General features: G+C 33.9%; 3 protein-coding genes and 1 long non-coding RNA gene across 4 annotated transcripts; 3 read left to right on the forward strand and 1 right to left on the reverse strand.

The window, feature by feature from the left end:
• The first annotated feature begins 1,307 nt into the window (after nt 1-1,307).
• LOC101206344 (FCS-Like Zinc finger 3) lies at nt 1,308-2,223 on the forward strand. Its single transcript, XM_004133918.3, has 2 exons — nt 1,308-1,555; nt 1,756-2,223. Exons 1-2 carry the CDS (start codon nt 1,311-1,313, stop codon nt 1,943-1,945), a joined length of 435 nt encoding a protein of 144 aa, XP_004133966.2. The 5' UTR covers nt 1,308-1,310; the 3' UTR covers nt 1,946-2,223.
• A 2,048-nt stretch (nt 2,224-4,271) lies between these two features.
• Nucleotides 4,272-7,597, forward strand: LOC101222137 (pentatricopeptide repeat-containing protein At1g09900). Its single transcript, XM_031883103.1, has one exon. It carries the CDS (start codon nt 4,272-4,274, stop codon nt 6,927-6,929), a length of 2,658 nt encoding a protein of 885 aa, XP_031738963.1. The 3' UTR covers nt 6,930-7,597.
• Nucleotides 7,598-8,199: 602 nt separating this feature from the next.
• LOC101206581 (probable serine/threonine-protein kinase PBL19) lies at nt 8,200-10,614 on the reverse strand. The gene is made up of 4 exons (XM_004133919.3): nt 10,186-10,614; nt 9,623-9,883; nt 9,364-9,486; nt 8,200-9,282 (listed from the first exon to the last, which is right to left on the reverse strand). Exons 1-4 carry the CDS (start codon nt 10,534-10,536, stop codon nt 8,737-8,739), a joined length of 1,281 nt encoding a protein of 426 aa, XP_004133967.1. The 5' UTR covers nt 10,537-10,614; the 3' UTR covers nt 8,200-8,736.
• Nucleotides 9,767-11,141, forward strand: LOC105434824. The gene is made up of 2 exons (XR_968901.2): nt 9,767-9,903; nt 10,389-11,141. It is a non-coding gene; the product is annotated as an uncharacterized LOC105434824 (long non-coding RNA).
• The last annotated feature ends 3,052 nt before the right edge of the window (nt 11,142-14,193 follow it).

Raw genomic sequence — 14,193 nt, forward strand, 5'->3', positions numbered from 1 at the left:
TTCTGGCCAATAGATTTTCACCACGGAATACCCAAAACCACCAATTTGAAAAATCATTTATATTTAATTTGAAATTTTAAATACTTGTTTTTATTTTTTATTTTTTATTTTCTTTGGGAAAATTCTAGGGTACTTTTCATACCAACCTCTATGAAACGTTCCCACGTTTTTTGGCTCGTCGAGGTAAGGGCATCGTTGTGGGAATTTGAGGTTTCAAGGAAGAGATGATTGGTTGGATTGTACTCTTCTCGTTCGGTCTTGGACACTACAATAAATTTGCTTACTGTATATCTCGACGTGTTACTGGTTTTGTGGTTATTGTCGTTTTTCTTTTCTTCTGATTCGTCTATTTTGGAAAGTGTCGAGTGGAATTAGGTTTAGTGCTTTACGAGATGGATTTTGGACTTTGTCCTTTTAAGGTAGCTTTAATGACCAGTTTTAACGGAAAACTGGTCGTTACAAAAAAGGTTACCGACGTCATCCAATTATCAAAGTTTCAAAAAGTTACATTTAAACCACATCCGTGTAAAACAAGAAATAATCCAATAAGAAACACATGGGAAAAACACGTTGAATCGTGTCAATAAAAAAGTTGAAAACGATGGAAATGAAATGAAAAAAGCACTGCAAATTCAATCACACTAACAAATAACAGGGAAAAAAAAAAAAAACACAGACAACGTAAATAAAAGCTCAACCAAACAAGACACATCCAACTAACCTATATAAAATAGTTCAAATACTCGTACTTATAAGAGCTAAGAAAGCAGCTATAAATAATAAAATTGCAATATAAATACTTTTCAGTACAACAATTAGAGATAGAAGATTCAAACCACAAATACGATAATTATGAGTACATTTGAATGCTAGTTGAACTAAATTTTTGTCGACATTCAGTGAGTTGAAACCTGGATGAGTCTTATTATTACATACTTGCAACAATGGTAATTTTCAAAAACAAAATGAGGTGTTTGAGCCGATAAGTGAGTTATTATAATTTGACTATAATAGTTTGTATTTGAAGCGTAAATTATTTTAGTTTAATAAAAAAATAAAAAAATTATAACAAACAAAATTGAACATCAAATAATAAAAATTATAGCAATTTAAGAATAATATTTATTTGAGTGGTAGATAATATTTATCTCAAAAGGTCTCAATATAAATTAAAATAATTTACCAATCAATTTAAAAAGAAAAAAATAATAAAGAAATGGTTTTATATTGGTCCAAATAATATCACTATTGTAGGCGGCGAAGCACCTGATTCCTGCACTCTCTGGGAGAGCAATTATAAATGGACCTTAATGCCCCAGCTTTCTCCTTCCCCTCGGCTTCCCATTTCCTCTCTCATCTTCTTTACTATACCCTTTGCCCTAAACTCTCAAGCTCCCAATATCTTTCCTCACTTCCGCCCATTTTTCACCATGAGAACTGCTCCCCTATTCTACGCCGGATGTGCCGATTACCTCCTCCACGAGCCTCACTTCCTAGAGGCTTGTTCCCTTTGCCGGAAAGCTCTCGGACGCAACTCCGATATTTTCATGTACAGGTCCGTTCAGTTTCTCATCGCCTGAACACTCTCCGTTACTTGAATTAGGCTTTACTAGATCTGATTTATAGTTTTTTTTTTAAAAAAAAATGTTTTGGTTGAGGTTTTATCTATTGTGTTTAGAATGGACCGAGATTTGTAGTCTGATTGTTCTGATTTTGATCTGAGAATTGATGGATTCTTTTGTTAATGTATTGCAGAGGAAACACTCCGTTTTGTAGTAAAGAGTGCCGGCAAGAACAGATTGAAATCGATGAGGCGAAGGAAAAAAGTTGGAGGCGTTCTTCATCTTCGTCTTCTTCTTCTTCTTCTTCTAAGAGCAGTCAAAGTCACAGAAAACAAGAAGCTAACAAGAAAACTGTACGGTCCGGCACCGTTGCGGTGGCCTGAGATCTTCAAATTGGAAGAAGGCAAAAAACACACACAAAAAAAAAAAAAAAAAAAGAAAGAAAGAGAGAAAATTTCATTTAGAGAGAGAGAAACACTTTCCCCAATTTGGAAAAAAAGGAATTGTGGAGTTTAGTGAATACTCGTAATGAAATTTCCATTAACAGCTCAGGGACTTGATTTTCGATCAATCAAAAGAAAATTAAGTTAATAACTTTTAGATCAATCCATGTGTATAAAGAAAATATGAAAAAGGGAAAGCATCTTGATTCTTGAGCTGATATTGATGTTCTTTTAGCAGTTCATTTTGAAAAAGAAAAAAGAAAAAACTCAAATTTACTTAGACTTTTATATATATATATATATACACATTAATTTCTAAAATATATTGTTTAAAAAAAACATTAAAAGAGAAACTCTTATTTTATTTTTCACCCTCTAATTTTAATTGTTGATAATAAATTGTTTTAAAAACGAAACATTTTAGAAAATAGTAACAATTTATAATTTTGTATGAAAAATGAATTGAAACTATTTACAATATTTAATCAAATTTTAAATTTTTAAAATTTGTTATATTTTGTAAATATTTTATTTTATAATACAATATTTGAAAATTAAGATAAAAAATGAGGACCGAAGATTGATTTTGAGCCATGGTGATTAAAAAACTATATTAATTTTTAAGAATTTTGAAATTATTGGCTTGGTTTATAAAAAAAAAAAAATTAATGCCAATAAGTAATATTAAAAAAATAAATAATGTGAATGAAAATTAGTCTACGTTCAATAATGAGAAAAAAAATGAAATTAGTAAATTAAAAATGTAAAAACTTTAGTACCTATAAAGAATATTATGCCTTATTTTCTACACTTGAAATTGTTTAGATAAAAGGATTGCCTCTTACAAAATTGCAATATATTTTTACTTAGAATTCACTAGCAATTTGACAAAAAGTATAGTGAGAGAGAAAGCAATATCACAATTTTTAAGTAGAAAATAAAAGTTCAAATAATTGTCGTCACCATCACTCCAAATTAATAAAGTAGGAGTAGTGTGAACAATTTTCTAATAGTCATCAAACACGATATGGAAGAAAAATGAATCCCGTACAATTATTTAATAATTACTTTTAAAACACGAAAAATGAAACTATACTAGACACATAAATGAAGCACGTTAATGTATACATACATATATGTATATATATACAAAACAATAGCTATTTGACGTTTAAGGTTTGTTTTTTGTTTTTTAAGATAAAGTTTGTCGACAAGTTGATTGTTGATTTATACTCCATTATGGTTGGCAATAATTTTATACCAAGAAACCGATGATGTAGCCATTATTTTATTAGATCCAACAGTATGTGAGGTGGGTGACGTATTTATTGATAATTTATACTTTATACCAGCTGAGTCATGTTCATGTTACCGATGCATCATTAATGATAATAATAAAAATACTAAATATATTTTAAAAGACCATTAGATGTACGTGATCTATTCTTACCCATAACGTCTATCGTATATATTGCAAAATTTGTAGAAATCATCCCTTGATTCATTGCTTGATTGAAGTTGTCATTCCCATTTATATCAAGCTACAAAATGCATAGGTAGACATGGAAGAAGTGACCACATTTGATATACAATTATAATAAAAAAACATATATTGCACAATATCAAAAGCTAAGAAACTTTGGAAGGAAAGCAAAACAAACTATCCTTTCCATGTTCCCTATCTTTCTCATCCTGAAGAGTTTCTAAATAACCCTCTTAGAAGTTTGAATGTTTAAGAGTCATTACTGAAAGTTTAAGAGTGTAATTGTAACTATCACCATACTCTATAAGTGAATTTTATAACGTGTCCTGGTCCATTTCTTTATTTAAGAGAGGTTGCAACCAACCAACAAGAGATGACAAAGATAGATATAATTGATAAAATAAAAAATTTAAGAATGCAATTGTTACAAACCTAATTTAGGGAGGGTTTGTTTAATTTTTGTATTAATTCATTATTTAGATTGGGCTGAAATCGTTTCAACAGCCCAACTAGCAGACGAGCTTCTCAACAGAGCCCAATTTTCGGCCCAAATTCAGCTGAGTAAGGCCCATTTCAGAAACAACATGCCCATTTGCCAAAACGTCGTCTTCCTTCTTGACCATACAAAACAAAGTCCCGTTCGTAGTTCCTTCCCGCCTCTTTCGCCGGCATTTACGCTCCAGCTACTCGCCGTCCGGCGAGTTATCGCCGATCATACTGCGCGTTGGAATGGAATTCGGTAGCTTGTGATTCGGAAGCTCTTACAAGTTGCGTCGCCTTCCAATGTTTGTCAATGTGCGTCGCCTGCAGAACTCTTTTAAGGTACACTGGTCTTCTTCTCTGAGTTCATCTCAAACCCTAATTCCCAAATTGTTTAACGAGTATTGTTCTTCGTCTTCTTCTGATTCGAGTACTCGTTCTTTTGACTATATTGCTCAATTTTTGCCTTCCAACGATGGTACTCTGAAATTGATCTCTGTGAATTCCGTGACTACAAATGACCGCCGTAGAGTCACTGTTGGGTTATCCAAAGCCATTAAGCTGTATCAGGGATACGTATTGAAGGGATTATCGAGAAATTTCTGTCCATTTTTACTGGTTAAGATTATGAAACTGTTTGAATGTCGGGAAACCGCGTATGCGTTCTTCAAGCTAGCATTTAAGGACGATTCTGAAGAAACTGTTAGGTCTTGCTGTGTACTGGCACATCTCTTAGCTGCAGAACAACTTCGTTTTCTAGCGCAAGATATTGTTTCGTGGGTTGTTGCTAGAATTGGTCCAGGAAGGAGCAAGAATTTAGCGGCATTTATGTGGGAAGGTCACCGTGTGTATGAATCTGACTATTCAGTTTTGGATACTCTAATGCGGGCGTTTGTAAAGTCAGAAATGCATTTTGAGGCGTTAGAAATATTGAGTAAGATGCGTGAGGTGGGAGTGACGCCAAATCCATCGGCCATTTCGATTCTTTTTAGATTGTTGATTAGAGCTGGCGATTGTGGTGCTGTATGGAAGTTGTTTGGGGATGTGGTTCGAAAGGGACCTTGCCCTAATAATTTTACATTTAACTTATTGATTCTTGAGTTTTGTAGAAAAGGTTGGACTAGGATTGGAGAAGCTCTGTTGCACGTAATGGGCAAATTTAGATGTGAACCAGACGTTTATTCCTATAATATCGTGATAAATGCAAACTGCTTAAAAGGGCAATCATCATATGCACTTCATTTGTTGAATCTAATGATCGAAAATGGCTGTAAACCTAGCATTGCCACATTCTGTACCATCATTGATGCCTTCTGCAAGGAGGGTAACGTAGAGTTAGCCAGGAAATATTTTGATGAAATTGAAGACATGGGTCTTTCTCAGAATACTATAGTCTATAATATCATGATAAGTGGGTATGTTAAGGCAAGAGACATTAGTCAAGCAAACTTGCTATTTGAAGAAATGAGGACCAAGGATATAGTTCCAGATGGCATTACTTTTAATACATTGGTTGCTGGCCATTACAGATATGGAAAGGAGGAGGATGGGAATCGATTATTAAGGGATTTATCTGTGTCTGGGTTGCTTCATGATTCTTCCCTATGTGATGTAACTGTTGCGGGATTGTGCTGGGCAGGTAGGTATGATGAAGCCATGAAGCTTTTAGAGAATTTACTTGGGAAAGGAATTCCTCCAAGTGTGGTCGCTTTTAATTCCATTATTGCAGCTTACGGCAATGCAGGTTTAGAAGAGAGGGCATTCTATGCCTATGGTATAATGGTGAAGTTTGGTTTAACCCCTTCATCTTCCACATGCAGTTCTTTGCTTATCAGCTTAGTTAGGAAGGGGAGCCTCGATGAAGCATGGATAGCTTTGTATGATATGATAGATAAAGGATTCCCCGTCACTAACATGGCCTTTACAGTTCTTTTGGATGGGTACTTCAGGATAGGAGCTGTTAATATGGCTGAAAGTTTGTGGAATGAGATGAAGGGTCGGGGGGTGTTTCCAGATGCTGTTGCATTTGCAGCTTTTATTAATGGGCTCTGTATTTCTGGTTTGATGACGGATGCTTATGATGTATTCTCTGACATGTTGAGAAAAGGGTTTGTGCCTAATAATTTTGTGTACAATTCCTTGATCGGTGGATTCTGTAAAGTGGGCAAACTAAATGAAGCTCTGAAATTGGTGAGAGAAATGAATAAAAGGGGCCTTCTTCCAGATATTTTTACCGTGAATATGATAATCTGTGGGTTATGCAAACAAGGTAGGATGAAGTTAGCAATCGAGACGTTCATGGACATGTGTAGGATGGGATTATCTCCTGATATTGTCACTTACAACACACTTATTGATGGTTACTGTAAAGCATTTGACGTGGGTGGTGCCGATGATTTAATGATGAAAATGTCAGATAGTGGGTGGGAACCTGATCTCACGACTTATAACATACGAATTCATGGTTACTGCACTGTCCGAAAAATCAATCGGGCTGTGATGATACTTGAGGAGCTTATTTCAGTAGGAATTGTTCCAAATACTGTAACATACAACACTATGATCAATGCTGTTTGTAATGTCATCTTGGATCACGCTATGATTTTAACTGCAAAATTACTTAAGATGGCGTTTGTTCCAAATACCGTGACAGTAAACGTATTATTGTCTCAATTTTGCAAGCAAGGGATGCCAGAGAAAGCCATATTTTGGGGTCAGAAGTTGAGTGAGATTCATCTAGACTTTGATGAAACAACACATAAATTAATGAACAGAGCCTACCGTGCTTTAGAAGAAGGTGGCGAGGTTATAAATACATCATACGAGAAAAGCGTGTTTATGGATTTTCTCATGTATATTACTTACGATTACTTTTGTAGAACTAAACCCTTAAGAGAAAAAGATGATAGCTCAACATTTAAAACCAGTTTTAGTCAGTTCAATACGTTGATTGAAGTATAAGCTTTTATCTATTATTCAATTATTTGAGCAGGATCTACTTGCATATTGATTGTTCTAGAAATGCATTGTTGGGGAGTTCATTCGAGCAGTGGAATATTTTTAAGATATAGACAGAAAGATAGAAATAAGAAAGATATTATTCCTTCTCTGAACTTTTCAAGGACTACTATGCGAAAGATGCAACTCTACCAGACATGATGCTGGAATGCCAGCGATGTGCTATCGGCATTTTAAACAATGATTTCTTGTAGTTCCTATCTCTGGAAGAATGACCTTACATGCTCAACTGTGTCCTTGAGTTGTAAAGTCCCTATCTCTAAAAGAAGAAGAGGAAGGAAGGCAGTGCCTTTGAATATTCTAGAGAGCAGGATCATGATGCCCAAGAGCGTGACATTCCCTTTACCTCACTTCCACTTGATGGCATGGATAAGGTATATGGAAATTCAGATATCAAGGAAATCTGGCTGTCCATAGTTATCTAAAGTATAGATGCTTTTAACGTAGACGCAAAATAATGATAGAAATCTCAACTAGCTGCTTTTGCTCCTGTTAGTTTGCTCATGATAATATTTTATCATGAACGCACAAACCAGAGAGTGGCTAACGTTCTGAAGGTATTGATCAACAACTTCATTTAGAAAAACAGAAGGAATTCTTATAAAAAAAAAGAAAAGAAAAACAGAAGGAATCAGCAATCATGACTCAAACAGAGTGTATGACGGTTGAGCTCATAATTTGAGATAATGTCAACTTTTGTGCCTGAGTTTTGATGGGAACAAGGAAGAATTTACAAGGTTGGGAGTATTTACTTTGTTTGAGGAACTCTAACTATTGTCAGAGTGAAGGATCATTAGTTAAAACATTCTACTAAATTGTGAATCCTCGTCCAGGGTTTTTGTAATTTGATAATGGCACGTGAATTGATACAAACACCCAAAGTTGTATGGCTATTCCAATAGATTATACTTAATGAAGTATCAAGCCAGCGTGAAATCTGTCACACTCAAAGTAGTTCGAGCAGCTGAACAACAATTGACCTTGTTTCGTGCCACTAGAAGTTATTCACCGACAAAGAGAAGAATGTTCCTGGAGGATTTATCCGTGGAGGTAATATAATGAAAAACTTGTCTTGGATAAGTTAAGTCTAACTAATGAAAAGCAATCGATTTGGAAGTCTAGATATTTCGTAAGTTCAGAATATAGTTAGGCCATCTATTTAAGATATTAAATATCTTACTAGTCGTCTTGTATGAAATATAGTTAGATCCCATTATTAATTTAGTCCACTTTCATTTCATGTGAGTTAGCTCCACACTTACATTTATTAAACGAAGGAAGTTTGAAGAGGGAAAAGTGGGGCATACAGCTCTCACTATCATCTTGACTAAGTAGATACATAATCAATATTTAGAAATTAACAATTAAATTAATCATGCTTAAAAATTGCAAGAAATCCTTGCAGAGACCTATCCCTTTCAAGTGGATGAAAATGGAACCGCCCACCACACCATAGCCAGTCAGCATCCCTTGTGATAAATTTCATCTTGTTTGTTTTCTGGGACCCATAGAGCAAAAGCTGAAGCATTTTAAACAATAGAATAAAATTACTCAATTAAACTATTTAGTATTTACATTAGCTTCTGTTCGCCTCCTGCAGCAGATATTTTACTTCGTGTCCTGTGTTTTTGTCTCAATATTTCTCTTTTCATTTCTTGATTGCAATTCTGTTCTATTCGGTTTCTTTGCTTTCAATACTACAGCTTAGTCTATATTTCAACTTTTGATTCTGAAATGAGAAAACCAAGTTTTAAGGCACTTTTGCACTTTGCATTATCATAAATCTTCTTCTACTTGCACCCTCCACGTGCTCTCCCAGTTTCTGCAGGTGGCTCATTCGCCTTCTCCATGATTTCGGTGCTTCCATTTTCTCTGGCTCTCTTTCCATGTCAGGTTCGTCAATGACAGAATCGGGACTTTTCTCATAGGGTTTGCTGTTGTCCTCAGATTTGATAATCTCCTTCAAGCTGTTCACTACCTCAGCCATGGAGGGCCTATCCTTCGCATTCTTAGCCAGGCAAGTATCTGCTAACTTAGCTAGTTTTCTAGCTGCATTGATAGGATACTGGTTTTCAAGCCTAGGATCTATTATCAAACTAAACTTTTTACTGTCAGGATTGAAATGTTTGACCCATTCCACAAGTTTGTGTTCGAATCTCGAACGATTTCTCTCCAATGAACGTCTTCCTGTCAAAATCTCATACAGCACGACACCAAGGCTCCATACATCGCTTTTTGCCGTGAGATGTCCCGTCTCGATGTAATCTGGAGCTGCATATCCATTTGTCCCCATTACCTATGTTGTGCAAAACGTAGTTCAGTGTAAGCAGCAATGGGCCTGAAAGTGATTAAGACTGAAGAAGAAAAAGAAACTTACTGCTGTAGAAACATGAGTACGCCCGATTTCTGGCCCTTCCCTGGCGAGCCCAAAATCCGAAAGTTTTGGATGAAAGTTTTCATCCAGCAACACATTTGAGCTCTTGAAATCTCTGTATATTATCTGTGCCATTATAGAAGAAAAATAAAAGTAAATCTAAGCGTTATGGATGCTCTGAAGAATGAAAAACTACATCAAAAGATGTTATGCTATTATATAATTTTTCCTGCTTCGAGTTCAAATTGAGAGGACATGGTACCTGAACTTCCAATCCTTCATGCAGATAAGCCAATCCCTGGGCTGCTCCAAGTACTATATGGAGTCTTGTTCTCCAGGCGAGTGGTGGTAGCGCCTTGTTGAACAGATGATCTTCCAAGCTTCTGTTTGGCATATACTCATAAACAAGCAGTCTTTGAATTCCTCTTGATCCATCCACAGCACAGTATCCTATGAGTTTGACAAGATTTGGATGCTCCACAATACCAAGAAATTGAACTTCAGCCAGCCACTGCTTATGGCCCTATGTGCAAAATAAACCCGGTATGTAAAAAAATCACTTCCTTTAGAAATTTGCTTTCACATCCAAAAGAAACTGCTTGAAAATTATTCTTCTATTCTATTTCTATGTCCGTTCCCTTTTAGCTAAGCACTTGTTTCCACAGGTTTGAATAAATCCCGACAATATAACAGCAATGATTTTTTGTACTGGTTGCCTATAATATGGAATGAATATCCAAGAGAGAAGAAATTTTAGCCATTAAATTCGAAGCTAAACATTCAAACAAGGCCTTAATACTTATTTTCTAAGGACAGTATCCATACCTGTAAGCCATCCTTGCTCAGTTGCTTGATAGCAACAACAAGGGGATCTCCATTCCCATCAACAGGCTTAATTGAGCCTTTGAATACACTCCCGAATCCCCCTTGTCCAATCTTAAGAAGCCGGTTGAAGTCTTGTGTTGCCTGTCTCAGCTCTGTAAATGAGAATACCCTCAAATTATGTGCTTTCTCTTCATACAATTCAGGTACACTCCGAGGAGAAGTCAGAGAGCACGAAGAAGCAGCTGTCCGACTACACCCTGAAAAGTCAGATTCTTGCTGCTCTTTCAATTGAGGTGCCGATCTTTGACGCCTACTCCTGGATTTGTCTTTGAAGTAGTAGAAGCACTTCATTGTCTATATGATTTTCTGGGAATTTGATGAGCCTTTGTAATTGATCTCCAAGAAGAAATGAAATGCAAAAAACTCAGTTGTTTCGAGTCTCAAGAGTAGAGAGGAAAACAAAACTTATAAAGAGGAGAAAACACAAGAAAGACGTCACGAAGAATCTCAATGTCGGAAGGAGTAAACAGATCAAAGAACTCCAAATAGGGAACAGGGAAAACAACAGGAGCAGCGTGAAGAAGAAGTAGAAAATGGGGGAAACAGATGAGAAAAATGAAGACAGTTATGGAGAAAAAAGACTTGTTTGGTGTACTTCTCCAAAAAAAAAAAGAAGAATAGACAAAAAAGGCGGCTATATCTGATTGTTTCCTTGTTCTCTATTCGAGACAGTCCAGCTAGACAAGAATTTGGCAAACACAAGTTTGAAATTGAAAACAAAATTTGTGGAGCATTCACTTTTGACTTGTGTTTCTTCTTCTTCTTCTTCTTCTTCGTCTTCAGGAGATTGGAGAGAGCTTGATGGGAGATAAAAGGAAAATAGAAAGACTAATCTGGGTTTGCCTTTTAAAGTTGTAGCAAAATACAGAGAGACCAAATTTATGGGTTTTCTTGTTTGTGTTGTCTTAATTGTCTCGTGAAGTTTGGTGGGTGAATTGAATTGAAAAGCAAATGAAATACGCAAAGTTTTAGGACTCTGTTTGGTGTGTTTGTTTTGACTCGCCCGAGTTAGCTCGTGGACTCAACCGCTAACTATAAAGAATCAGAGATGTTGAATACAGAGTGCTGTTTCCTTACCAACGGTCACTTTCATCCATAGGGATTTGGAACAAAACTCTCTCACATATAGCCTTTTGGATGTCAAAATAGAACCTTTCCTACTAATCCAATTATGATTTATCACACCATAAATTCTTTTTACATTATCGTTTTGTGTATATGCTATGGAAGTGAGATATACATAAAAATGGATGTATGTAGAGATATCATTCGAGTACGCTTAAAAATGAGCTACTTATAGGTTTATGACTTCAACTTTTCTTGATGATGTTTGGAGGTCTAAATCTTTTGTTTGAGGAAAAAAAACAACATTTATTAAACCTCTAGGGCTAAATTTGATGCTTCTGATAACACTAGGACAACAATGTGGGGAGGGAAGTTTCCAAGCCATGTGCTGTTGTCTTTTGATAGAACGAAATTCGTTTCTATCAAAAATAATTTCTGAGATTTTGAGCTTCATCTGTTATATTTGCTAATTCTTAAAGGTGTTTTGTTTTCGAGAGATCATGGGTTATCATCTAATTCTTAAAGGTATTTTACTTTCGAGAGATCTTAAATTATTATTGTTAGATTTTAAAATGAGTTCAACCCTTTCTTAAATTATTGGTAGATAAAGGGAATGAGATTATTGTCATTAATATAACATTTAAAGAATTAAATTAAAGTAGGTCTCAGGGCAGGTTTATTTACTCAATTTTTTAAAAAGTAACAAGTTCTTTTCTTAAAAAAATAATTACCATTTTCTTTATTTATTTATTAAAAAAATTGCTAAGTTTATAATCTTTTATATATATGGAATATTGTTTGTGTATTCATAATATAATATATAGAATATTAAACACGCAATTTAAAAACAGAAAATTGTGGCAGATTTCAAAATCAATAGAAGAGGTGCCAGAGATCCTGACGGTGACCGTTGAGAAAATAATAAAATAACGAAAAAGCAATTCTTAGGTTTTACTTTTATCAATTTTTTTCAACTTTATTATTTATTGGTATTGAAATTTTGTAAAATTCTCTTTTTAGTCATAAATTTCGACGAATATGTGCAATTAATCTGTAAGTTTTTAAAATTAGATTTTTTTTAGCTTCTAGATTGATAGGAATAGACCCATCAAATAGCTTTTTTCTTAATTTTATTTTAGTTATTTGATTTGATTTTAAATAGTTATATGATCTTTTTAAATCAAAAGCAATTCTAAAAATTATATATTTTATCTGGTTTAAAAAATTGTCAAACATAAAACACTTTTACAATTTTATAAATCAATTTTTTTAAAATTCAATCAATATAAAAGTATTAAATGAGTCTATTCTTGTAGACTTTGAGGCTAAAAGTACATATTCACCAAATTTGAGAACCAAAATGATAGTTTTTCCAAAAACATTTATATCAATTGTAATAAACTAACATTAGGATCCTTAAATTATAAAAAATAAAAACAATAATTAAATTTAGGATGGATTAAAGTTACAAATGTTAGATTTAGAAGGAAATACAAAATTAAAGACTTTTAAAACGTTGGAAATGTAGAATCAATATCTTAAGCATTGAATGGATGACATTTTCAAAAATGTAATTAAAGAAAATTAAAGTTGGTGTATATTTCTTGTTAGTGAATCTTAAATAATGATATTGATTAATTGTGTAGATTCTTTTCTACAACTCCAATTCCCACCCATTTTTATTGGAAGATTATTTAGACTAATTTTCTTTGATTACTTTTTCAATTGTATATTATTATCATTAGCATTCGTCAAAATTTCAAATTGACTCCAATATTTAGATTTCTTCAAAAGAAAAAAAAAATGATCTATCAATTGTCAGTGACAAGTGGGCAACATTTTTCTACCAAATTTACACATTTTTCTACCATAAACATTTATATCAATTTTACCGATTTTTTTTTAAAAATAATGTGTTTTGTGAAAATATTTTGAAAAATATGGTTGTTGGGAAAGAAATTATAAGAATAAGGTTGTTTTCCAAACTATTTTAAAAAATATGTGTTGTTTTGAAATTGAAGGAAGTCGTGTACGGGATACACGACTTCCAAATGAAATTGAACGAAGTCGTGTACCCCGTACACGACTTCCTAAATGCACATGTCTGCACATTTGACCACTTCGCTCCACTAGGCACGAGTTTGACCCACGTGGACGGAAGTCGTGTATCCCGTACACGACTTCCTAAATAATTGTTTTTAAAATTATTATATTTTAAAAGATTAACTATTTTTAGGGTAAAAACATTTGTGAAAGACGGATTTTTTTTTAAAATAATGTATTTTTAAAAAGTATTTTCAAAATTAGAGTAGTTGGAAATTTATGTTTTTGTTTAAATGCTCAACTTTAAATATGTGAAAATTTTAGTTTTTGTTTAAATGGCCAAATTTTTGGTAGTTTATGTTTATTATGAACAAATTAAAAAAATAAACCAAAGGTAAACATATCATTAGTGATATCTTATAAGAATTTTGAACGGTTTTTTTAATACTTGGTTCTCTACTTTTAAAAAATGTATATTATATATTGATATTATTAAGAATATTCCTACATCTAAATCATGTATTAGCAACTTCTAATTTATAATTAATTTAAAAAAGTTCAACTTTTTATTTATACAACTTGAAGGAAGAGGAAAGGAAAGATGAAGGAAGAGGAAAGGAAAGAGGAAGGAAGAACGAAAAAGAGGAAGAGGAAAAATTAAGAGAGGAAGGAAAAAAGATTTGGAATGAAGGTAGAATGAAGGAAAAAAGATTTGGAATGAAGGTAGAATGAAGGGATTCTAGGGTTTTTAAAATAGGCGAAGTCGTGTACCCCGTACACGACTTCCTGCATGCGCGACACGTGTCCACACCCTCTGAACCCTACGTCCACCCGTGAACC

This window comes from Cucumis sativus, chromosome 3 (genome assembly GCF_000004075.3).
Source record: "Cucumis sativus cultivar 9930 chromosome 3, Cucumber_9930_V3, whole genome shotgun sequence".
NCBI lineage: Eukaryota > Viridiplantae > Streptophyta > Magnoliopsida > Cucurbitales > Cucurbitaceae > Cucumis > Cucumis sativus.

Excerpts from the sequence above, each read along its gene's own strand:
- LOC101206344 (XM_004133918.3), top strand. The coding sequence starts at position 1,311 with ATGCCCCAGCTTTCTCCTTCCCCTCGGCTTCCCATTTCCTCTCTCATC. Across the intron at positions 1,556-1,755 it reads TCCGATATTTTCATGTACAG|AGGAAACACTCCGTTTTGTA; the intron begins GTCCGTTCAGTT and ends AATGTATTGCAG.
- LOC101222137 (XM_031883103.1), top strand. The coding sequence starts at position 4,272 with ATGTTTGTCAATGTGCGTCGCCTGCAGAACTCTTTTAAGGTACACTGG.
- LOC101206581 (XM_004133919.3), bottom strand. The coding sequence starts at position 10,536 with ATGAAGTGCTTCTACTACTTCAAAGACAAATCCAGGAGTAGGCGTCAA. Across the intron at positions 9,487-9,622 it reads ATGAAGGATTGGAAGTTCAG|ATAATATACAGAGATTTCAA; the intron begins GTACCATGTCCT and ends ATAATGGCACAG. Across the intron at positions 9,283-9,363 it reads GTACTCATGTTTCTACAGCA|GTAATGGGGACAAATGGATA; the intron begins GTAAGTTTCTTT and ends TGCACAACATAG.